General features: G+C 38.8%; 2 protein-coding genes across 26 annotated transcripts in view; one reads left to right on the forward strand and one right to left on the reverse strand.

The window, feature by feature from the left end:
* The window catches only part of ank2a (ankyrin 2a, neuronal), an 89,756-nt gene extending 78,505 nt beyond the window's left edge, over positions 1 to 11,251 (forward strand). For 14 of the 17 annotated variants that reach the window (XM_037974987.1, XM_037974989.1, XM_037974992.1 and 11 more), the window contains 7 exons: positions 2,685 to 4,289; positions 4,762 to 4,851; positions 5,227 to 5,310; positions 6,311 to 6,475; positions 6,597 to 6,770; positions 7,671 to 7,762; positions 9,234 to 11,251. In XM_037974987.1, the coding sequence (XP_037830915.1) occupies positions 2,685 to 4,289; positions 4,762 to 4,851; positions 5,227 to 5,310; positions 6,311 to 6,475; positions 6,597 to 6,770; positions 7,671 to 7,762; positions 9,234 to 9,423 (2,400 nt within the window). In that variant the 3' untranslated portion in view covers positions 9,424 to 11,251. The remainder of the gene's footprint in view (positions 1 to 2,684; positions 4,290 to 4,761; positions 4,852 to 5,226; positions 5,311 to 6,310; positions 6,476 to 6,596; positions 6,771 to 7,670; positions 7,763 to 9,233) is intronic. The other 3 variants (XM_037974998.1, XM_037974993.1, XM_037974999.1) reach the window with 3 other exon arrangements.
* Positions 11,252 to 13,301: 2,050 nt separating this feature from the next.
* The window catches only part of camk2d2 (calcium/calmodulin-dependent protein kinase (CaM kinase) II delta 2), a 43,382-nt gene continuing 33,564 nt past the window's right edge, over positions 13,302 to 23,119 (reverse strand). The window contains exons 13-21 of one of the 9 annotated variants that reach the window (XM_017434678.3): positions 22,423 to 22,463; positions 19,769 to 19,828; positions 18,495 to 18,539; positions 18,341 to 18,389; positions 16,949 to 16,969; positions 16,524 to 16,599; positions 16,337 to 16,431; positions 13,957 to 14,185; positions 13,302 to 13,851 (exon numbers count right to left, since the gene is read on the reverse strand). In XM_017434678.3, the coding sequence (XP_017290167.1) occupies positions 13,848 to 13,851; positions 13,957 to 14,185; positions 16,337 to 16,431; positions 16,524 to 16,599; positions 16,949 to 16,969; positions 18,341 to 18,389; positions 18,495 to 18,539; positions 19,769 to 19,828; positions 22,423 to 22,463 (620 nt within the window). In that variant the 3' untranslated portion in view covers positions 13,302 to 13,847. Of the gene's footprint in view, positions 13,852 to 13,952; positions 14,186 to 16,336; positions 16,432 to 16,523; positions 16,600 to 16,948; positions 16,970 to 18,340; positions 18,390 to 18,494; positions 18,540 to 19,768; positions 19,829 to 22,422; positions 22,464 to 23,119 lie in introns of those variants that run through there. The other 8 variants (XM_017434758.3, XM_017434919.3, XM_017435002.3 and 5 more) reach the window with 8 other exon arrangements.

The following is a 23,119-nucleotide window of genomic DNA, read 5'->3' on the forward strand; positions in this document are numbered from 1 at the left end:
ATTCGTTACTGGTTGTTTGTTTCCGTCCTGCTTGTTTCCCGGTCCTGTCCATGTTAGTTTTTAGTTTGTTCTTTATTTGTTTTGCTGCCACGTCAGCTTTTGTTTTGTTTTTCTTTATTTAATAAATTAGTTTATTTCTCTGGCCATGAGTCTGCGCTCTGGGTTCTTTTCTGTGTCATCCGATCATGACAAATACCTTGTTAATCTGCTCAAACACTGAGCAGATGTTTTTATTCAGCCTCCTAGACAATAGTTTCAGGTCAAAATACAATTTATTAATCAATCTTTTAGCCAGTTGAGTCACAAACCATATAGAGAAGCAAACCATGGTTTTCTTATGCTGTACACAATGCTGCACACAACAACCATAAGAAAAGAAAAATTCAGTGAAATAAAGGACACTGGTAAACGAACTTAAATGGACAGTGCCTGACTTGTGGTCAAAGATGACACCTGTCCGAGACGTTTTTCCCCAAGAAAATCCATGTTCACGGACATCAGATCGGTTCCTTGGTGTCGGTAAGGCAGCACAAGCTCTTGCTTGTTCATGAGTGCAGTGTTGGCTTCAAACGTTTCAAAGAACATGACAACATACAGTACTGTGCAAAAGTCTAGAGTCATTCTTTGTTTCTTTATATTCTGTTTTATATATATTATATTTTGTTTCTAAGGAGCACATTTCTAAGTGGTCTTTATCAATAGCCCTTTAGGCTTTCTGAAGGTCTTTCAAAAATTTCCTCTAAATTTATTTATTTATATTGAACATATAACAAGTGGAAAAGGCAGCTAATGACTAAAGAAAAACTTTTAAAGAGCTTCAGAAAGTCTGGACAACTGTTCATCAAAACCCTTTTTATAGAAAATGATAACGTGTATCTTCTTGGAAGCAAAATATAAAGAAATTCAAGGTGATTGAAGACTTTTTCACAGTACTGCAGAAGGTGTGATTGTAACCGGTTCTTCCCAGGCGTCTAACAAACGAAGGCTTTACTGTCTTGCTGTGGCATGTTGACATTAAAGCAGACAAAAGGATGTTTTCTGCACAGCAAAACTAATGGAAATCATCATTACCCTATGTTAGTGACATAAGCATAATTTCAGCATTTTCTTTGATAATAAAAAATTGTTGTTGCGATCAGGTACATAGCACTCTTAAGATCCTTGTTTAACAGCCACGAAAGCTTAAACGTCACACAGATAGAACCATGTACTGTTTGTCATGCCTGTTCCTATTTGTACAGCACATTGTCCCAGTTTCTAAAACCAACAGGAAAAAGGATTATCCAGACATACCATACCTCTCCACTGGCACAAGAAGTGTGACTATGTCCAATTAGTTGCAAAATTAAAGATGATGACTTAATAGTATATCTACATAAAAATAGTTCCCGTTTTTGCTGCTGTCCACCTTCCACCTGAGCTCATAAATCCTTTTTGGAGCCACAACATTACCAGCCAGTTGTGTTGATTGTGTGAGTTTCACTCAGTGTAGTTTTGTGATCTTTTGTGTGTGAGTGTGTCTGCGTTAGTGAAGGGATATGCTAGCCGGTGGTTGTATGTATTTTTAAAATGTTAGTTATACTTTCAGCAGAAGTAGTATTTTTATAGAAGTACAGTTTCCCAACTTTAGACAAACATCTACTTTAAAATAGTGTGAAAAAACAAACCCATTCACTTTCATTTTACATTAAGTTCTTATCTTCAATCATCTTTTTGTGTCCTGCCATTACATAGGAAATCATATCATATTCTAACGATATATCATATTAATGTCTTATCATTTGTTTTAGTTTGCTATCATAGTTAGTAATACATTGCTTTTTAAATTCTACGCCACTGACTGAATAAATGTTATTAACATGCAAACAGATGACAAAGTAAAGATGAAAGGGTGGTGGACCACCCAGTTTCACAAGACCCTCTTCAGTGCCCTTGGACATTAATTTTACAGGTCAATAACACTAACCTAAAAGCATCAAACACCATTTATTCCTTTGGTAGTTTGATAATTTTGTCAAGTGTCCTGCAATACATCACATATAGATGTTTCATTGGGTACAAATGGTGCATGTTTCATCTCATACGATTCAGTTCCTCTTTATCATTCAAAAATATATCACTTCCATCAGAACAGAAATCCAATCAAAAGCTTTAAACCACTTAAAAGTTTATATATTCATTGTCTCTTCACAAGGCAGGTGCAGGACACAAATTACATAAGAAACAGACATTATCTTCACAGATGTTATCAAAACAATAATAAAAATTCTGGCTTCAAGTTGTTTTTTATTATTGTGACAAAACAAACAACTGATAATCATGACACCTCAGTTGCATTTGCAATTTTCAGCTCTGACAGGCTGAGTGGACCCAAATTATGTCAGCCAAATATTCCCAAAGGCAAATCAAGTTACCTGATTCTCTCGTTTTTGGAGTCAAGGGTTTACATTGTTTCATTACTTTGTCATCTGCCTGGATATGTTAATATTATCCTAATAGTCATGAAATATGTGCATGCGGGCTACAAATAATTCTTGAGATATTGCTCCTTTGCTTCAAACATTGATTGGTTTCATGACAAAAGCATGTCTCATTCAAGTCTTCATTTCATCACCAAAGGCACTGTGACTTATATTTATTTGTGAATTGTTTTTCCACTCCATTGTATAATTTTTTTTTTTCAGATGTCATCTGCATCATCCAAGACAAATCTTTCACAATCCTCACATCAGAATAATACTGATTTAGGACAAAGTCAGGGCTTTCAAACTGAGACGCCAGTCTTGGCACAAGATTCAAACAAGCTTTCCTCTGCAAATCTAGAATTAACCATTCCGGCTACCTTGGACCTAATTAACAAACAATATGACTTTGCTTCGACAAGTCAAAAGGGCTCACCACCGGCACAAGATGAAAAACTCACGTTACCCAAACAAATGGAGAACTCTGAAATGGTGGAACAACATGCTATGACGCCAGAATTACAAGAAGGTTCAAATGCACTCACCAGAAAATCTTCAAACTCCACTCCAACACCACCAGGATCTGGTTCTCCTGAGCTCGACCAGCTTCTGACAGATCTGAAGCAAATGAAACTCAAGTTTAGACCAGAGACACTTGACTCACCTTTGTCAGAATCCTCCAATGACAGCACTGAAGACAAGAAAGCTTACATGTATGAAGAACTTTCACCCGAAGATCAATCCCCAACAGGAACCAGTGATGGCAGTGCTTGGATCAGCTTGTCATGTGCTGCAGAAATGAACACAGATGTAGGAGGCACTCCTGATGTAACAAGTACATTTGAGTCAGATCTTGGTAGCCGTACTGAATCTCTTTCGGTCCCTAAAACTTCTCAGAAACCTGATGAAGAAATGGAGCCATCACCAAAGTCTGGCATATTCCAGTCTGAAACTGGTCCTGAAACTTTTCCTTTAGTATCTGACACACCTGATTTTACAAGCAGCACTCACGTAGACCCAGAGGAACCATGTTTACCCTCACAAGTTCATGACTCAATGGAACTGATCGAAGAAACATCTGTAGAAAGCGACCGAGATAAACTTTTAGATGACAAAACCTCCACTGGAGCAATTACTTCTCAATCTGTGTCTGATTTTAGTCCCGAGACAGTTGCATCTGCAAGGCATCTCAGCTTTGAAGAGTTGATACAGTACCACTCCTCTCAGAGCTTGGAGATACCTTCAGATGAAGACAGGCCAGGGATCTGCGAACAGCATTCTGAAGAAAACCTGACTCCAGATGACGATCAGAGCTTTGCCCCTCAGTCGCCTTTATTCCAGCTGAAAACTGATCGGACTTCATCAACTTCTGATGAGGAGTACATCGTCCCGCTTGGGGGTGCAGAAACGACCTCTGATTCAGACGTCCACACACCTCCAGGGTCTGCAGATGTAAGACAGAGTGGAGCAGACAGTCCAAACTTTGAATGTTCTGACCCAGAGCCTTACTTTGACTGCAAACAAGGAGTGTCTGACTTCTCAGAGCCCGAGCTTCATGGACCTGAGACAACCATAAGTTCAAGTGGAGGTCTGGCCCAGGATCAGCTGAGCCACCTCAGAACAAAGGAAAGGTCCAATCAGAAAGTTCTGCTATCCTCTGGAAGTGAAGATTACGAAGATGCTCCTTTACTTCTCGAGTCCTATCGTCTCGTACGTGAACAGAGTGACGAATCGCAGCGTTATTCAGAGACATCAGAAGAAGAATTCTCCATGTGTAACGCTGCACAACTTCCTGGAACATATGATACTGTTAAATCTTTAAGGAGGGTAAGATGAGACTTCGTAAAATCCTGCAAGACTTTTTTTTTCTCCAGAGCTGAGCATTAACACTTAATATTTTGCTTCAAAAAGGAATGACTGCTAACCCTTTGGCCAAATGAATCAGATCTATACCTTGTTATAATCCTTCTTTTTTCAGATTTTAACCAATCCAAACTCAGCATGTCACTTTGCAGCTTGTATTTAACACTATCAGTAAGAAATATGAGTTACATGCTTTGTTTTTTTATTTAATTAGCAATGAATGCATCAGTTAAGTCAATAAATAAGAGCATGCCATTTATTTCCAATGGCTTTTTCAAGTTACAGACTGGCCATGTTGTACTTTCCAGTCTACTTCTGGCACATTGGAAAGTGCAGCATTCCACCCTGTTCATAGCTTTGCTTTGCTGCAAACACAACATTCACACGTTGTACTGTTGTTCACTTAAGTCTGAAACGATTTGTGTTGCTTGATCAGGAGGTTGCCACAGAGCTTGGATCAATGTCAGAAAGTTCAGACGATGAGTTTTTGACCACCAGAGTAATACGAAGGAGAATTGTCATTAAGGTACTGAACGTAGCACGGCCGATGGTGTTCTGATTTAACACGAAAACAAGGTCTAATAAAGTCTAGTCCAGTTAGAATGAGTGGAAAAGTGTGTTTTAAAACATAACCGGATATGTTATATGCAGAGATGGCTGAAGCTCTTTGAGGTGTTTTTATGCTGCTGTGAGCACGTCTTTGCTGGTTTTTTTGACAACACAACCCTTCAAGTTGTTTTGCTGATTCCCCAACCTCCCTTTTTCTTGACGAACCTACAGTGCAAGTTTTGTGTGGTGTTTTCTCTCTAACGTGTGATGCACAATACTAAACACATGAAGATCATACTGACCCAATCTGTCATTTCTCATTATTGTTTGTTCTGTTTTTTGTTTTCTACAGGCTGATGAAATGCCCGACCTCCCCAATCAGTCAGTGACTGAAGAGAGATACAAGGATGAAAATGGACACATTGTTGTCAAAAGGGTAAAATGAAAGTCTAAAAAATAGGAAATGCACTAATTGCTGTTTTCTCTAATTTTTCTCTCTTATAACTATAATTCAACATACAACATTAAAGTAGCATATCTCTTAAAGTAATGCATATCGCTCGTCAGCAGTTTTACACAAAAATCTCACATATTCTTTTAGTGCTTAATGTATGTGTTGGGATGACTCTCAGTTACAACCACGCTAAATTTTCACTCAGTATCTGTAGATGTGATTGAGTTATAGCCATTTTTTTTTCCCTAAGGTCAATTATCTATAATGGCCACGGTGTTGCACATGTACACCTGATAATTATTTTCTAGGAGTTTAATTAAAATCCACCCACTGGTTTCTGAGATATTTTACTAACAGTACACAATCAAACACCCAGGCAATTTCATAATGGCCTGCCTTTCATACCTTTTAATTGTTTTCTTATTTTTGGTATAATTGAAAGTTTGATTGTGTGTACAAAATCAAATGTTGACTATTCATATGCATGAATGAATTTGGTCCACTAGGTCACAGAGTTTTCTCTGTGTGAACCTTTACAGACAATTATTTAATTATTGTTTCTTTTTGGTAGCTTCTTACATTTCTTGTGCTTCCACTGAATTCATTTCTAAACACTTTACAGATTTAACAAACAGATAGCTTTGAGTCAGACGTTCAACCAACCTGTGCTGTCGATTTAGCCACTTAGCTAATATGCATTAATGAACAGAAAAAAATAAAAGATTTTGAGTGCTGGTTCACTTTGGTGCATTCACTTGCCTGGAAAAGCAAAATCTGATGTTTGAGTGTCTAATTGGTCAGACATCAGTCTAGTCAGTCAAGCTGAAAATCATCCATCTTTGATCACGAGCCGATTAACTCTGAAAAAAATACACATTGTTGATGAACTGCTACTTAAATCGATTAAGTGTTCTTTTTTAAAACATGCAACGTGCTACACGTGTGTTAACACGATCTGAAAAACGTTTCTTTTTTTCCACAGGTTACGCGAAAAGTTATTCGCAAGTGCGTTTCGGCGGACGGCGTGGCCTGTGACGAGATGTCGGCAGAAGGCGATCCTCAGGGCTCCTCCGTTCAGGCAGACGGAGGCGGGTACTCCAAGGTGGTGAAACGGACTGTAGTAAAGAGTGAGGGAGACCACACGGAGGTGTGTGTGTGTGTGTGCTGCTTGTAACTGCATCTGACATGCTCTTTAAATTAGATTAGATGCTATAACTTTTACATCACGGAGAGTGAAGTATGTTAAACCATTCTCTACGCTGCCATAGGTAACGTTTGTTAAACATGAGGGTTTGCCATCATCAAGTCAAGAGACAGCTGATTCACGTGAGCTCAGTCAGACAAAGGAGACAACAGTGGTGGAGGGTGAAAGGACGATGTCCTCCCACGGTGATCCATCTTTGGCATCGGACCTCCCATCAGCTCAAGATGACTTCAAACAGGTTTGTCTTCTGTATCTTTCACCTTTAGATCAAGTTTAACAGCATAGCCAGTGCGCTGTGTATGAGACAGGGCTTTATTTTATGAAAATAATTCTAAGACATTTACCTAATTGTACAACCCTTTTTCCATAAACCTTGCAATGCTGTGTAAAACGACGACAAAGAGGGTGATTTGTAAAATCTTTCAGTCCTTGAAGTTTCAAAACGTTGTGGCGGGTCAATCTCGTGCATCAGCTCTTCTTTGCCTCTTTTCCCCTCTCACTGTTAGCATTCAGAGGCTGAGGAGATCCTGGAGCTCTGAAGGTGAAATGTGAAGCTTTTCAAGCAGCTGAAATCATTTCTGTCTCCCACCCAAAGATCATGTTGGTTTTCATCTTTAAGATTTATCTCAACTCTTTTCATTCTTCAAAATATATTATGTACCCCAGCTAGTAAAATTCACAAATTCTTTGTTGTTTTCTGTTGAGTAGCTTCACGCCAAAAAAGGTTTCCTATACAACCTCATAGTCTCTCACAAAGTAATGATCTCCCCCCTTCCCCTTCCTCTCACCAACTCAGCCCCTTTGATGTGCTTTTTGTAACTTAATAATAAAAGGAAGTAGTTCCCAACATTTTTTATTATTTATTTTGCATAACATTTTATAATTTTTCTCTCTTTTTACACTTTCCCCGTTTTCATCACTTTGATTTAAAGCAGCCTTTTTTTTTAAAACCATTTAATCCAGTTTCATATTTTTGTTTATCTGATTTGTTATGCTTCCACTCTGTGTTTCAGTGAACCTTTCAGCTCAACATTTGTCAATTTTGTAGCTTTTTGAGAAATATTGCACATAAAGATTCATCCACTCCATGCAGTCTGCCTTCAACAGTCTGTTTTTTTTTCCCCCATGGCGCCACCAGGCGTTGGGCTATTTAGGTGGTTTTAGCAGATCAGAGCTCCCTCCGGTGGTAGAAACAGAGACCGTCAGAGAAAGTGGGACTGTGGTCAGGAGGTGTGTTTGTTCGAGTGTCAGCTTGTGTGACTACTTTAAATATGTGTGTGACTAATTTGACTAATATTGACTAAAACTAGTTCCTTTTCCTGTGGTTAGTGTTTTGTAATGTCTTCTTTATTTTCTTTATTCTTCAATCATTCCAAATGGTGTCACACATATTGCTCATATGAAATTTTTGGCTCGTAATTGTTATTTTGGAGTAAATATTTAACTCTTTTAATGTGTGCTTGAAATCTTTTAAATGTCAGCGATGATGTGGATATCATACTTTAACTTGACATGTTAGCAGGTTGAAGACAGCTGTGACGTTGTGCAGCTAAATGACAAAGAATCTGTCGTTCAGGTTTTTCACAGCTGCAGTATTTCTGAACCAGTTTGAAAGGAAGGATGTGTTCACTTGGTTCCCATCAACAGTTTCTGTCTTTATCTATTAGAGGAGTGACAATAGACATAAATCACAGTTTGGTATGTACTTTGTTTTTTGGGTCACAGCTTGGTATGGGTTTGGTACACAGGAAAAAAAAAAGGCAAATGCCAAGTGTGAGCTTTTTTTTTGTTTGTTTGATTGTTTTAATTTCAAACGGACAAAAAGCTTCCCAGAAGGAGAGAGAGAAGAACACACTGCTGTTGCTTGTTGGGAGGCTCTAAAGTAGCGGGTCATGTACAGAAAGGTAGGATCACTAAAAAAAGACTTAAAAATACAGATTCACATTGCGCTGTTTTATCCATTCAGATTAGCTGTAAACCGTGACCTACAGGCCAGGGTTCAAACAGAAAATGTTCGATAAACTTAACACTGAAAGGTGTTGCTTTTGTTCCTCAGGAACGTCGTACATAATATTTAATTTGGCCGAAACTAAAATAAAAGACAATACAGAACAGAATGATACACGACAAAGTGAAAATGAAAAAAAAATGAGCTTGGTGCAGGGCAGTGCTCCTCACACACAGGCAGCGCTTATTAAATGCTGGTGTCTTTAATGGAGTTTATTTCACACCAGAGCGCACCTCATACTGCACAAATGATGACCCTTCTGGTGCTCCATACCAAAGGTGTTTTAAAGTACATGAACCCTTTTGTGTCTCTATATATCCACCTCTTCCTCTGCACCACTGCAGTGGATCACAGAGAAACTTTACAATACAGCTGATTTAAAACAAGCAGCTCCTGTATGTCATCTGAACTAACCATTCTTGCTTTGTTTTGGTGCAGAGTGCTTTAGATCAAATATTCTTCTATTCTAGATAAAAGTGCTGATTGACTAACATGTTCTTGGTCCGTTTGCACGAACCGGACCCTGATGTCTGTCCCACGATTGTTAGGCACAAATAGGTAGGCAGGTCCACCCCTATATATATATGTGTGGCTTCATCCTGCCCATTGGACCTTTACTCTCTTAAAAAAGCCACATATGTTTTATTTAAAAAGTGATTTTTCTGTTTTTTGTCGGATTCCTTTATTTTTTAGGGCCCACATGCGTAAAGCTTGTACCCTGCGAGGAACAGTGGTGAAGGGAGACGGGCAGCGGAAACAAGTCCTTGAAGAGCAAACGGACAGAAAAGCATCGGCCGCCTGCGATCTCCAGCAGCAACTCCACCGGCTCTTTCACCGCTGCTATGAAGAAGAAAGGGAGGACACTGATGAGGAGCAACCATAGAAGAGTAGAAGAATGAGTAACACTCTGCCCCCCTCCCCACTCCCCAGCTCTGTCCACGCTAAAGTCCCTGCTAATCCTATGCATTCGCCACATGCAATCCCAGTGTGCACCTCGGCACCTCAGAGGTACAACAGTCTTCCCATTTTACAACCGGAAGATGGCATTTTTTTTGTTAAGAAGAAGAGGTTTTATTTTAGACTGATATGATGTATCCTTGTTTTTTTTATGTTCTGATGTTGTTTTGCCTTTTTATGACCAAAGAAAGCCTTCTGTTGATTTCCTGATTAATTTTAGTTTGAATGTCAAAATCTTTTTAATTTTTTTTTTTTTTACCTTGAACATGTGATAGATCACCAAGAAGAAAAAAAAAAAAAAAACGAACACGGAGAAGAAAAAAAAACGGACGACGTTAACAACATGTAACTCACAAACCTCCCGAGGGTTAAAAAAAAACAAACGTCCAACTTACTGCTACTGCTGTCTAAGTAGGTGCTCAGAATATAAAGACCGTATTTCACATTGCACTCGAAACCAAACTATTTAATTCACTCACTGTTCTTGCCTTTCTGCTGGGTTTTTAATTTTTTTTTTTTCGATTCAGGTCAAGATGTCACAAAACAGAAAACCAGACTATGTTGACACTAAATTTAACAGCTGCTGTTGTGTTTCGTGTAGACTCTGTGTGTACTCTTGTCTTTGATAATTATATATGATCTATAATCAGTAAAAGATGCTGACATCTGTAGCCTATAGGAATAATAATTACTCGTGAAGTAGAAGAGGCATGGCTATTCAACATCTGTCAGATCCCGGCTTTGCTTTGTCATTCGGTCGGTTAGACTTTGCTTTCCCTCGGCGTGTGTCTTTCTTTCTTTCTTACATGTAACCACGTTCTTCGGCTTTCTCTTTTTGTATCACTGACTCATACTGTACGGATGATGAACGTGTGAATGTTACGAACCGGGCTGTCGCACTGATGCCTGGATTCAATAGAGCATTGTATCTTTAAGGGATTGTACTTTTTTTGTGTGAAGCTGTCTTATTTTGAATTTTGTTTAAAATATATTCTAGTGTGCTTGTTTTTTTTGTTTTGTTTGTTTTTTTGTTTGTTTCAAATTCATATCACAGCTGTTCTACAGATATATTTCTTTGTGAGGAAGTGACCAGGCATTACCTGTTTTTATTGAACGTGAAAGCTTTATTAGTTCGCCTCTTCATGAGAAAAAGTGTTAAACCAGGTGTGCGGTACGTGTCAGAGTGGATGACTTGTCTGCGTGTGTGCGTGAGAGAAGAGTGTGTGCTGATTTATGTGAGCAAAGATTAGAGCTGTGTTGTTGTTGTTGTTTTGTTTTTTTTTTACACAAATCGCTTTTGCACTCCTGAATGTCAGGTGAGAACACCTCGATGCTTTCCCAGCGCAGGACATGAGTTACATTCGATAGCCACAGCGATACTCTTGTTGTGGGAAGGAGAGGTGAAACATGGCAGGTACGAAAAACACGAGAGAGGCAGGTTAGGAGCTCAGATATGTAGTTATTCACAGCTCGAAGCATTGTTACTGTATGTACCTCCAGTGTTTATTTATATCACTTAGCACTGTTTTTCTTTGCTATTTAGAACAATGCAAATTAGTGAAAGTTCACTGTGACAGGTATGTTTTTAATTTGAAAGATCAGCATCCCTTTTTCTGTGACGACAGTTATAAACATATACAGCGCATATCTAAATATCTACAAGGGCATGTATTACTGTATCAGATTTCAAGAGACAAAAACAAAATGGCTGCAGTGTATCTATGGCTGACAGAAAATAAAAGTCTAATAATGTTCAGTGTCTGTTTTGGTGATATGTTCTATGTAAATAGAAGTTGTTCCTTACTCTTCTTAAAAAAAATTTTAAACACATTCACACTATTAATTTCTTTTTTTTTTCTACTTTTAGTATTCACTGAGGCAAAGGTAAAGCTGGGCCAAATATGCTGCCCCCTGCAGGGAATCAGGCTAATTTTAGCTGCAGAATTCAGTTAAATCAATAGTTTGTAAAGTAAAGCTCTGTGCAAAGTTTATATCGTACCTGTTGTAGATAGCTTTTTAAACGACCGCAGTTTAAAGAAAGTTGATTGTTGCCGTTTTAAAACAACTCTGATTGCAAAAGAATCATATTGGTTCATGCAAACACTATTTATCAAACTTTAATTCAACATCACATGGCCATTTACATAGAAATTTAGCAGTAGCACTAGCACTTCTGATGGAGCCCAGGACACTTATGTCAGGAATTTTATGCTTTTGCTGGAATAACCATGTAATGCAAAGTTGTCTGCACTATAAAGGTTTTCTTATATACTAAACGGCTACGAAACATTTGAGATTGGAGTTATTTTAAAATGGCATCAATCCTCTTTGGTTTTGGAATAAATCGGACCAGCCGTTAGCTTGTCAGTCCGGTCAGAATTAAACTAATCCTCTAAACTGAGGTTGATTAATGAGCTATCTACTGTACAACAGGTGATATATTAATTATTCATAAGCTTTTCTTCCATTTCAAAAGATAGATACAGTATGTTTGTTTGAGTATTTCAGTAACCTTTAGCCTAATAATCCTGATGTTGTTTATTGGAAAGTTATTACTTAAACAATCCTTAAAATCCAGGTCAGTCATTCACTTCAGAGCGTCCTGCAAGAGATTTCAAAGAACATATTGGAACAGATTGTTTCCTGCGTTAACTCTAGGGTTTTACACAACAGCAGGTCCAGACTATTTCTGCCCTCTGCAGGTGAAGTAAATCAGCCAGGCACACAAGCCAAATTCAAACCCATTTTTGTCACACTTTTTAGCTGATATATTTATTTCTTAACCATATTAAGCCATCTATTGCCATGCTGGCAACAGGCGCACACCATATAAGGAGTGTTGCGTTGCAATGACATCATACTTTTTTTTTGTCAAAATAAACATGTATGCTCCTCAAAAAAGAAGAGGCAAACCAACTGGGTACAGCAAACAGTAGGGATGACGCAGACACTATCATTGTCCTGCCATGGTCGGCGGGCCACAGGCTGGCAGAAGCACTGATCGACAAGGAAGACATCCCAGCTTTCACCACCGTCCAACTTTGACTCCCCTTTACTCTCCAGGCTGAATCGTTGTTGTTGTTTTTTATTATTATTCCGACAATATCAGGTGTTCCTTCGACATGATTGAAGTTCGAAGACTCCAGAGGCGTCGCTTCGTCCTCGTTATCCACGCCTTCTCTTCGCAACCGGTCAATCAACACACTGCTGCGACAAGATTAGAATGACAACAGAAACCCAACACGTACAGGCACACGATACAAGTACGAACAGTGTGGAAAATGAGCTCGTCTTTGTTCTCACTTTCGTTACAAAATGTAAGGGTGCTCCCACGGGCTCCTGCTCGACACGAGGTTCAGACATTTGATGTCAACCAGAAGGGTGATTCCAATTTTCTTTAACAACACTTCCATGATACCGGAGGACATCAGAAACATCTGAGACAGGACTGATGCACAACAATAACAAACGCAAACAAACGAGTCATTGATTGACAAATCAAACAGCCGATTTTATAGTTTCATATGATCTTACTTGTGGTATCCCCCNACTACACAATTGTCTTGAGTTTTCATATGTTACATATATGCTACATTCTCTTATTTCTTATTTCACTGATATAAAGGCAAACATATCTCAATGTAAAGTGTAAGCTGCTCTGCTTTTTCCTTACATTTAAATTAGTACTATAGGTTAAAATCTGACCATTTAAACTGTATGACTTAGCTCATAGCAAACATAAATGTAGCTCGTAAATTTGATTTTACATGAACTCCTCAGTTAGGAAGAATAGAAGTTTCAGTGTTTGTTTGTTTTTTTTCTTTTTATCAACAATCACAATGTATATACATCACCAGAACTAAAGCAAGCTCCATTTTTGATACTCTGATCTTCCGAATGTTTTCAAGTTGCACACACATAAATACACATAAAAATACGGAACTAAATTTTTTTTGTTGTTGTTTTTTTGTTGTTTTTTTTTGGGGGGGGGGAGGGGGAGAGGAAGAGGTTACAGTAGTAGAGTTTTAAACGTATCTGTTTTTATATTTAAAATGCATACCAAAACATTTTAAAAAACAAACGAAACAAAACCAAACCAAAAAGTTCTTAATTAATATGCTTGTTTCATAATGTCCAAATACGGTGTGCTGCCACCCGGTGGTGGTTTCGGATATTGTTCATTTGTAAAATGCCATAACAGTAAAATGTAATAATGCTTGTGTCCTGTGCGACGTCGTGTCCTTTTACAGAAGGGTCAAAGGTCGAAAGAGCAGACAGGGGGTTGGCTAGTTGACTGCTCCACTAGATCTGCTGAGAGGATTTATTCTCTTTCCACACAATGATAAACCATTAACTGTAAGAAGAGACAAAAAAGAGAAACATGAGAAATATGATGCAGGACACAGCATTAACAAACCCCTAACATTGTTGTCTTGTTGTGGTTTATACGGCCTCTTACTGGGAGGGGATGGTGGGTGCGCCTGAGCGGTGGAAGTGAATGTTCTGCCACTTTCCATCCCGGCGGTGCCACACACGGGTCTCCTCGGACTGCATGGTGCGCGGCATACCATTGCCGTCCATGTACTGGGTCAGCCGAATGTAGGCGATACAGGCCGCGTTTTCCCCAATAAGATGCACATGCGGGTTCAAGAGGATGGTGTGCACCGGCTTATTCCCTTTAGACAGCGCTGCAAGTGAGAGATTACCAAGAGAACGCAGTGAGATATTAACGAGGTGTTATTTTATGCTTTCTACTTTGCATTCGTAGCTGTTCAGAAGCAAAGAACTGATTCTTCTTTGAAAAACAAACTGATACAGTATGAGGAGCCGCACTCTCCATATGCTGATGTTGGACTGCGGACAAGCACAGGCTTGCCAAGTGATTGAGGTTTCTGGGACATATCTGGTTTATCTGAACTATTTTTACCCAGACTCAGAACACGCTGCCATTTATGGCAGTCATTATTCATTGGTGGGTTTTTGCTCCAAGGTAAGCCCATGCCCTTGTAGTGCATCAAACACAAACAGTAAACTAACAGGGCTAAATATTGGTTTTGTGCACAGAATTCAAGCCACACGCAGAAATGCCCTGTTTATACTCTTTCAATAACATACTCAGTGCTGCTTTTTGTTTGTGATGGAGAACTTAATCATTGATCTCAGAATGAAAGAGTTGACTTAAACTTGCATAAACTACCCATTCTTCCTCTGCTCATAAGTTCTGATAATATATTTGGAAAACGGGAATTGACTTTGGCAAAGTTTGCAACCATAAAGCACCTCTCATCCTCTCCTATTGTTTTTACAAGGGCTAATTATTATAAAAAAGGTTACCCGGGGCGTTCCCCAGGGATCATCCCTCGAGTCCCTCCTTTTTTATAATTTATAAAACCTCCCCTCGGTTCTATTCTCAGGATACACAAAATTCAATTTCACTGCTATGCCGATGACACCCAGCTCTACCTCTCTGCTAAACAGACTTCTGTACTTCCTCTCTTTTTTGCTAGACTGTTTACAAGAGACCACAAACTGGTTTACTCAAAACTTCTTTAGACTCAACAGCAATAAAACAGCATTTCTTCTTCTTGGCTTTCTAAATCTCCCCGTTTCTCAGACATCATTGAGAATTCTACAATCCATCTCTCCCCTCACGTTAAATGTCTGGGTGTCATCCTCGATAGTACACTTCAGTTTTAAAAAAACATAAATTCTCTAACTCATTCTGCTTATTTTCGTCTCTGCACTAATAAAGTCTTTTGTAAATTGCTCACAGCCAACAGCTCAGCCACGCCCTCATTACTTTACATATTGAATATTGTAAATCTTATCTCTCTGGTCTACCACACTAATTAATCCATAAACCTCAATACATCCAGAAATATGCTGCTAGTATTGTTACCAGAACTCCACTGACTGAATACATCACTCCATATCTGAAACAGCTTCGCTGGCTCTCTGCCCAGTTTCTCATTTAATTTAGGATCCTCCTCCTCCTCCTCCTCCTCCTCACTTTGAAAGCTCTCCATAGTCTCGTTCCTTCATATCTCTCTGAAATGCTCCAGCTCAACTCTTCCACCTTCATTTTATTCCCCCAGCTCTTGTTTCCATCTGCTAACCTATCCACACTGGCTTTGAGAGCCTTCAGCCGTGCTGCTCACCATCTTTAAAATTCCCTTCCACTATCGAGCTATTGAGTCTGTTTCCACTTTTACAACCTTACTCAAAACCCACCTGTTTGAACTAACCTATTCTCCATGGCTCTGCTTTCTTTTACCAATTTTTGCAGACATGTACTTTTTTTCTCTTTGCTTATTTTATTTGGATGAAACATGTTTTGAGCATTTTTTTTCTTGACATGTCTTATCTGCCTGTTTATTTGCCTAGTTTTATTGAGGCTTTTGTAGTAGTCCTTTAAAAGGCAACCGTAAACAAAATGTGTTATTGAGTATTTTGCACTAATGGTCTTTTTTTTTTTGTTGCCGTTTCATTTTTTGAAGTTTTTTTCTTTTAAAATCTAACAATAAAACTCATGCAGGAGGTTTCTCAGCACATTCTTCTAATGCAAACAAGCAAAAGTGCAAGAAATCTTTCTGTTTAAAATCTCCAGAGCACTCAGAGAAATGCTAACAAACCGAGGAGAACAATACACAAGGCTGACTTCCGAACACCTTTTCTGTGGTGTTTAATTTGGATTCATATTAAGGGGCTCTGTAAGGACGATGGTGGCATTGAACAGATTTTAACAAGAGAATGATTTTTGAAATTTGTAAAAAATCCCCCTTAAAGTTGATGATTACCTTTTCTTAACATTTTTTCATGATAAACGGTCCTGAACTCACCGTTCTCAAAGTAAAAGCGGTGAAAATCGTGTCCTTCCACCAGATTTCCCAGGGCCTCGGGCTCAAAGGAAGTCAGACCAGGATCACAAATCTTCCTGTTGGACCAAAAACCAACACAGACTCAGAAACACAACGAAGCACCGCTGTACAGGTAAATATCCCTGCATGCAGACAGATGGGAACTTACGCATAGGCCTCAAAATCCCCATTGTTTATAGACTCGATCAGCTGCTCGGTGACCTTGATAATTTCCTGTTTGCGAGCTGCGACACAAGACCACAGGTCATTGTTAACAAAGAAACGAAAGTTGTCAAGGCAAGTTGACATCAAACCAGGTTGAAATGGGTTCTATTCTACACATTTGCAGGATTTTAAAGGTATTAGAAATGGAAGGCACTCAGTAAGTATTTGTCTATGTATTGTTTTCTGTTTTTCATGTTTGAATTGAAGACAAAAAAAGCCTTCCATGACTAATAGTGATATCAGGCAGGAAAATGCAGGATGACAGGATTTCTTTCACCCAACACAGCTCAAAATAGACATACAAACTAATGCTCAGATGCAAACTATTTACTATAAAAGCAGTTTCAACTAAGTAATATTGACAGTTACCTTTATTGTTATTGGTGCAGGCTGGGGAATATTGAAAAAATTACTTAAAATGTGCAACAAAAAAAACAAAAAAGTAAATCATAAGAACTGTGTGTAGTTTAGGCCTTCGTATTCATTTCCTTTACAGATACTGAGTGTATGAGTGTATTCTTGTTTGGTCTTCACAGTGTAAAGCAGTAGTCCGAAAAAAAAAAGGCAAATTGTAAAAGGATTTAGACTATTCATGTTGTAGACCTCATGTCCCCGACTTGCTTGTTTTTAAATAAGTTTATTTCTTATTTATTTATTTCCCTTACCAAAGGCAGTGTTCTGTTTGTTCATATGCAGGGGATGGGATTTAAACTTGTACTAGAACCAGTCTACAGGGGAGCTGGTCCTGTTCTGTCTTCAACTTCCTGGTTCCAGTTGGAGGTCTACGGAGATCAACAGTCTGTGCTCTGAACTGAGGAGGTGGGAGTCAGATATCTGTGACACACGACTCTGAGAACTCAAGACACCCCGTAAGCTGCCCGGATGCAGGGCTGACATGTGTGCAGTGTCACGTTCAGCTGTTGGAGGTGAACATAGCAAAGCTCAGAGCCCACCAGGGGACAAAATAATACCAGTATCAGGATCTGGGGGGTTTGTATTGAGTTTATGGTTTCTTTTATTCTGTTATTTGGTTCCTGTGTTTAGCCTTGTCTTAGTTCAGTTCTTGTTCCTTGTGTCTTTGTTTTGTGTCATCATTCACTTCTCCTCAGTCTCTTGTTTTCCTGCCATGACCATCTTCACCTGATCTAAAAGTAAGAATGTGCCCAACTTTACACATTGACTGAAAAACAACTATCTACTGCTTGTCCTCAGTTAGCACATCTCTGCACACATGATTAATTAAATTGAGGGGACAGATTGTAAACTTGTTTTCATGGTTTCTTAAACTGATGGAACTAATTTTTAGAATCTCCAATTTTATGGCACACAGCAGGCTTCAGAGCAGAGGAGAAACAATGTTTACAGCAAAAAAGAAAAGACAACAGAGGGGTGTGACATTCACTAATGGTGTATTAAAAATTCAACAGTGTATGCAGGCCTGGTAAAAGAAGAACAACTGAAAGACAAAGGAGATGAAGAAGATAGAGGAAGACCACAAAGAAGAAGAATAAGAAAAAGAAGAATGCAAAGTAGAGAACAAATAAAAAGAGCACGAAGAACACAACGAACATAAAAAAAACAAGTTAAAACAGTGCACTTTGCAAGATGAGTTACAACTAAAGTGAAGTGTTAGATTTTTTTTACTTTCATTGAACCGTGTGGCAACATAATCAGAAAAAAAAAAACATACAAAGAAAAAAATCAGCCTGGAAATGTTTTGCCTGTTTGTTGCAACTGGTGTGTGGTGAGAGTTTCTCCTACCTTTCACATCTTCATCCTCAATGGTGGTGTTGGCACTTTCAATGGATTCCTGACAAAAAAAGATATTAGTTGTTACTGAGAAAGGGAGAAAGCCTTGAGTGTGGGAGAAAACTGCTTCGAAAGAAAGTGCAAAATGGACGTTTTGTTGTTATACCTTGTTTCCATCTACAGGGTTGTGGATCACAGTGGTCTGTGGTTCCTAAAGATGAACAAATAATGAAGAACATGTCAAACGGAATGATTAAAAGACTTTGAAAGAGGTATGATGGTACAGACAATGTTGATGGAAATTTGTGAGTAAACTCTCAATATCTATCTATCTATCTATCTATCTATCTATGACTGGTTTGTGTCTTGCAGCTTTCAGCCTCTGGAATCAGACATCTGGACTTTTGTAGAATCGATCTTGATGACTCTTCAGTCTCTCTAATCACACCCAGATTACACTAGATTATAACATCAGCTGTCTCAACTTGGGGTGTGTGTGTGTGTGTGCGTGTGTGTGTGTGTAGGCATGATGATGAAGACAGAGAGGATAGAGAGAGGAATAGACAGATGTCATGTGCCTCGTGTTCATGCGTAACCAAACTGTCAGCAAATGAGGGAACAGAAAATCTTTAACATCATGCAAGGCACCGATCATGTAGCCTGACGCAGGCGATCTATGAGCAGATGTTATGCCAAAAAAAACAAAACAAAAAAAACAGACAAAAAGAGTCAACCAAGGAGCAAATACCCTCATACTTCTTGCAGCCATGCACAGGCGAGCTACTGTATGTCAGGAACAAATCTTAAATGATGCAGATGTGGATTCTAGTCAGATGTTCTACTTTCTTATGCAAAACAGTTCAGAGAAAAGTACGTTTAATGACATGAAAGGCATTTGTGCATGATATGAGAGTGTAAAAGGGGATGGATATATGATAAGGGACAAGCAGGAGGGTTGAGGTAAAGGTTGTCTTAACAGCAAATTTAGAGCCACACCAATCAGAGGCCATTAGCATTGCACAAATCCAAACTGACCAAGCTCTCTCTATATATAAATATATCACATGCAGTCTCTGCTAATTCCAATAAAAAATGAATGAATGCATCAATATGAATTCTGAGTGTCTTGCATGGATAACTATCAACGATTCTGGAGCTGGGACATGCTGTGCACTCATGAATGCTTCTACATATTACATTTTCATTCAGGGAAAGCCTGAGACGGATTGAGACAGCTGTTTCATCTCGTGTTACTGCCCTTGATTCGATCAGTGCTCCTACAAACCCTATAAAGAATTTAAATCTGGTCGAGCAATGCGGAGATCAAGCAGCAGCTGAGCTGACCCTGTAGAGGTGGCGAACCTATACCTCCCCCCGAGGTGGGCTGTGATCTTTTGTGAAGGAAGGTGTGGGTGTGGATGAGACCGAGTGTGTGTATACCAGTGCAGGGGCAGGGCCAGTGTCTTTAGGACTGGTCACTGTGTTGGCTTTGTTGTTGACCTGCAGGGGGCAGTGTAGAGGGGGACATGACATGCTTTTCAGGCTCACACACCGACACACAAGCTCCCATCCATTCCCAGGGGTGAAACCCAACTCATGTGTCTCAAAGATCGGATTTTACTAAGTTACACCGATGCAGAGGCTGTGTCGCTCGAAAAACGACCAAATCAGATGTGCAACCTTATAAGATAGAAAGATGGGGGACGTGAGGAACGTCAGAAGATGACAGCAGAACTACTGGTCAATAAAGCTGAGCTTCACTGGATGAGGAACATGAAAAAATATTCAGTCTTTGGGAGGAAAACTATAGTCTAAAGGCCAGTTTTCTTAACTAAGAAATTATTCTTAATTTAATTTTTAAAAAAGACCACCCTACCTGTCAAATAAGCAAGAAAGTGTAACTGAAATATGTTGAGAAACGTTGTGGAAGTGCATTCTTTTTCCAGTAACCATCAAACATGTCAAAAATCTAAGGAATCACAGTACTTCACTTTGCCACATTGAACCACATTCTTCGATGTACCCCATGCAGTGGCTAACTAGAAGTTGCAATTTGATTCAGCAATACAAAAATATAATTTTTGTACTGACATTTTTAACATGCTGTATATTTTTTGCCTTTAAAGAAACATGAATTGGATTTATTCAGAAGAACCCCACCCCCCAATCTTGAATGGTGATGATGTGCCGTACTGCTGTCCTTGTGTATTCTCAATGACAAAAACAAGAAAAACAAAAGGTTTTTTATTTCTCTGAAATGCATGACTTTATATTCCCAAATACAGTCCATTTTTTTCTCCAACATGTACAAACTTAAATCTCCCAATAGACATTTTGGAACTCACTCTAACAAAGACTGACGTCATCATTTCATTTTGTAAAGTTGTCTCACCTTTAACTAACAACTGTTACAATAAATAGAAGAGGGGAAAAACTGGATATTGTATTAGTTTACAAAGTCATACATGTGGGAGAGGAAGAAGAGGGATAATAGTGGTATATTTCATAAAGGAAGGAAATGTTTCAAATTGCAGATTTAATTAGATGTTCTCATACAAAAGACAACAATGTCAGCTGAGTTTTGGTCACTAAGCCATTAAGTGGGTCAGTGGATGACCAATACTGAACAATAATGATGATCTAATGAGTTTGAGGCTATTTTGTAAATTGATTTAGCCAAAAGAGACAAAAGAGACTGAATTATAGCCCAGACATTTTATGTACAGTAAGTACAGATAATTTGAAGGGAGAGTAACTTCCATACTGTTGCATTTTCTCACTGAAGACAAAACACATGTTTGGTGTATTTGGTAAAGACAAAATACACCCTTTTACTTAAGATTTACAATTTAGGAGATCATAACAAAGCCTACTCGGGTCCCTACCAGGTCTAAAACTATGTAAAAATAACCTCAGATAAACACCAAAAATGAAGCCAGAGGCAGTGTGGGAAAACTGATTCCATCCTTACTTCTTTCAAAAGAGAAAATAGTTGCAACAAACTTGTGCTGCTCAGATGAAATGAACCGACTGGTCATCAGCCGGAATGAGCACGTCCATAAATGCACAAGTTTTGGCAGTTTGCTGGTCTGAATCATTAACGTTGTTATTGTAGTGTCAAGGAGGAAAAATATAATCAATAATGTGAAACGACAGCTTTTGGCCAACTTTCTGGGAAGGGGTCATAAAAGACATTTTCCGGATAATTTAGAATCCATCATTCCCCCTTGCCAAATAATATTTACACGTACAACACAAACAAATCAGTTTCTACTCTTCCCCCAATGTTATTTACTCTAAGGACAGCTGTAAAATATTCCGACAGACCCCAAAGCAGCATCTTACACCCAACAGTCTGAGAGGGAGTTTAACCTCAGTTCTAAAGTTAAATGTTAAAATTCAGAATGATACAATCAGAACGAACTGTGGAACTGTGTTTGAAAGCACTGCAAGGAGAAACTTAGTTTCTCTAAAAAAAAAAAAAAGATAAACCTTGCCTATTTTTTGATACAGATAAACAACATAAAGGTATTGTGTCGTAATACATGGAATTATACTTAGAACCATGCACATAATACTTTCTGTGAAAACCAAATGCAGCATATCAGCACAAATATACCATTCCAACTGTCAAGCACGGTGGTGGAGGACTGATGGTTTGGGCTTGTTTTGCAGCCAAAAGGTCTGCAAACTCACTGAGTCAACCATAAATTCCTCCATATAATGAAGTATTTTAGATTAAAAGTGACTCCTTCTGCCTGTCAGCTGAAGCTTAGCTGAAGTTGAGTCACGCAACAAGAGAGTGATCCTCAAAAAAACAGCAAATCTACAAGAAGTTGTAGAAAAAAAAAAAATCATAATCAAGGTGTTGCAGTAGCTCAGCTAAATTAATTTATTGTTTATAAGTATTAGGCTGCATTTACCTAGTTTTGTACAAAGTAACAACCACTTTCCACAGTTTAGAGTGACTATCCCTGAATGAGGTCATCAAGTGCACAAAATATAACCATAGAGCCCCGCCAACACCAAACATTCCAGGAATATATGCAAAAAACAAAAAACTAATGATGTCCCCTTTGTGCAAAGTGACTCACCTTAACGCCGTCTGGCTTCTTGTTGAGCAAACTTTTGGCTGCTGCGGAGTCAAAAAAGAGGGACAAGAGTTCATCATGAGAGGTCCCAACCAAAGTCCTGTGTGTCAGGCTTCACTAACATGCAGCAAGCACATCAACCATCTGTGCTTATCTTCGAACTACATGTGCAAATTTAAATGCAAGAGCCGTAATGTGAGGCAACGAATGCTCCTTTATGCAGGGCTGTTATCCTACCACATCCTAATAATAAACCTGAGGGACTGAAGGGAGGGAGGAAGTTACACCAGGAGATGTGAAGGACAACCGAACTAACAGACTGAGGTTTGGACACATACACATGCACCAGTCCACACACACACACACACAGTCCCAACACTCTGCCCTCATTATACAGTAGATATAAAAGTTCGCACACCAGTTTAAAAATGAAGTGATAATAAATCATTTCAAAACTTTTCCCACCTCTACTGTGTCCTATATCCTTTACAATTTAACTTAAAAAATCTGCTGCATGGAAAAATATATAGGAAAAAATTATATAGGCTCATTGCAAAATTGTGCACACCCTTAAACTAAAAATTTGTTGAAGCAACTTTTGAGTTTTTTTGACTGCTGTGTGGTAGGAAAGCCTCCAAATCAACAAAATAATGGCTACACTAGAAGAAAATGAAAGTATTTGAATGGCCTAGGAAGAGTC

This window comes from Kryptolebias marmoratus, linkage group LG3 (assembly GCF_001649575.2).
Source record: "Kryptolebias marmoratus isolate JLee-2015 linkage group LG3, ASM164957v2, whole genome shotgun sequence".
Taxonomy (NCBI): domain Eukaryota; kingdom Metazoa; phylum Chordata; class Actinopteri; order Cyprinodontiformes; family Rivulidae; genus Kryptolebias; species Kryptolebias marmoratus.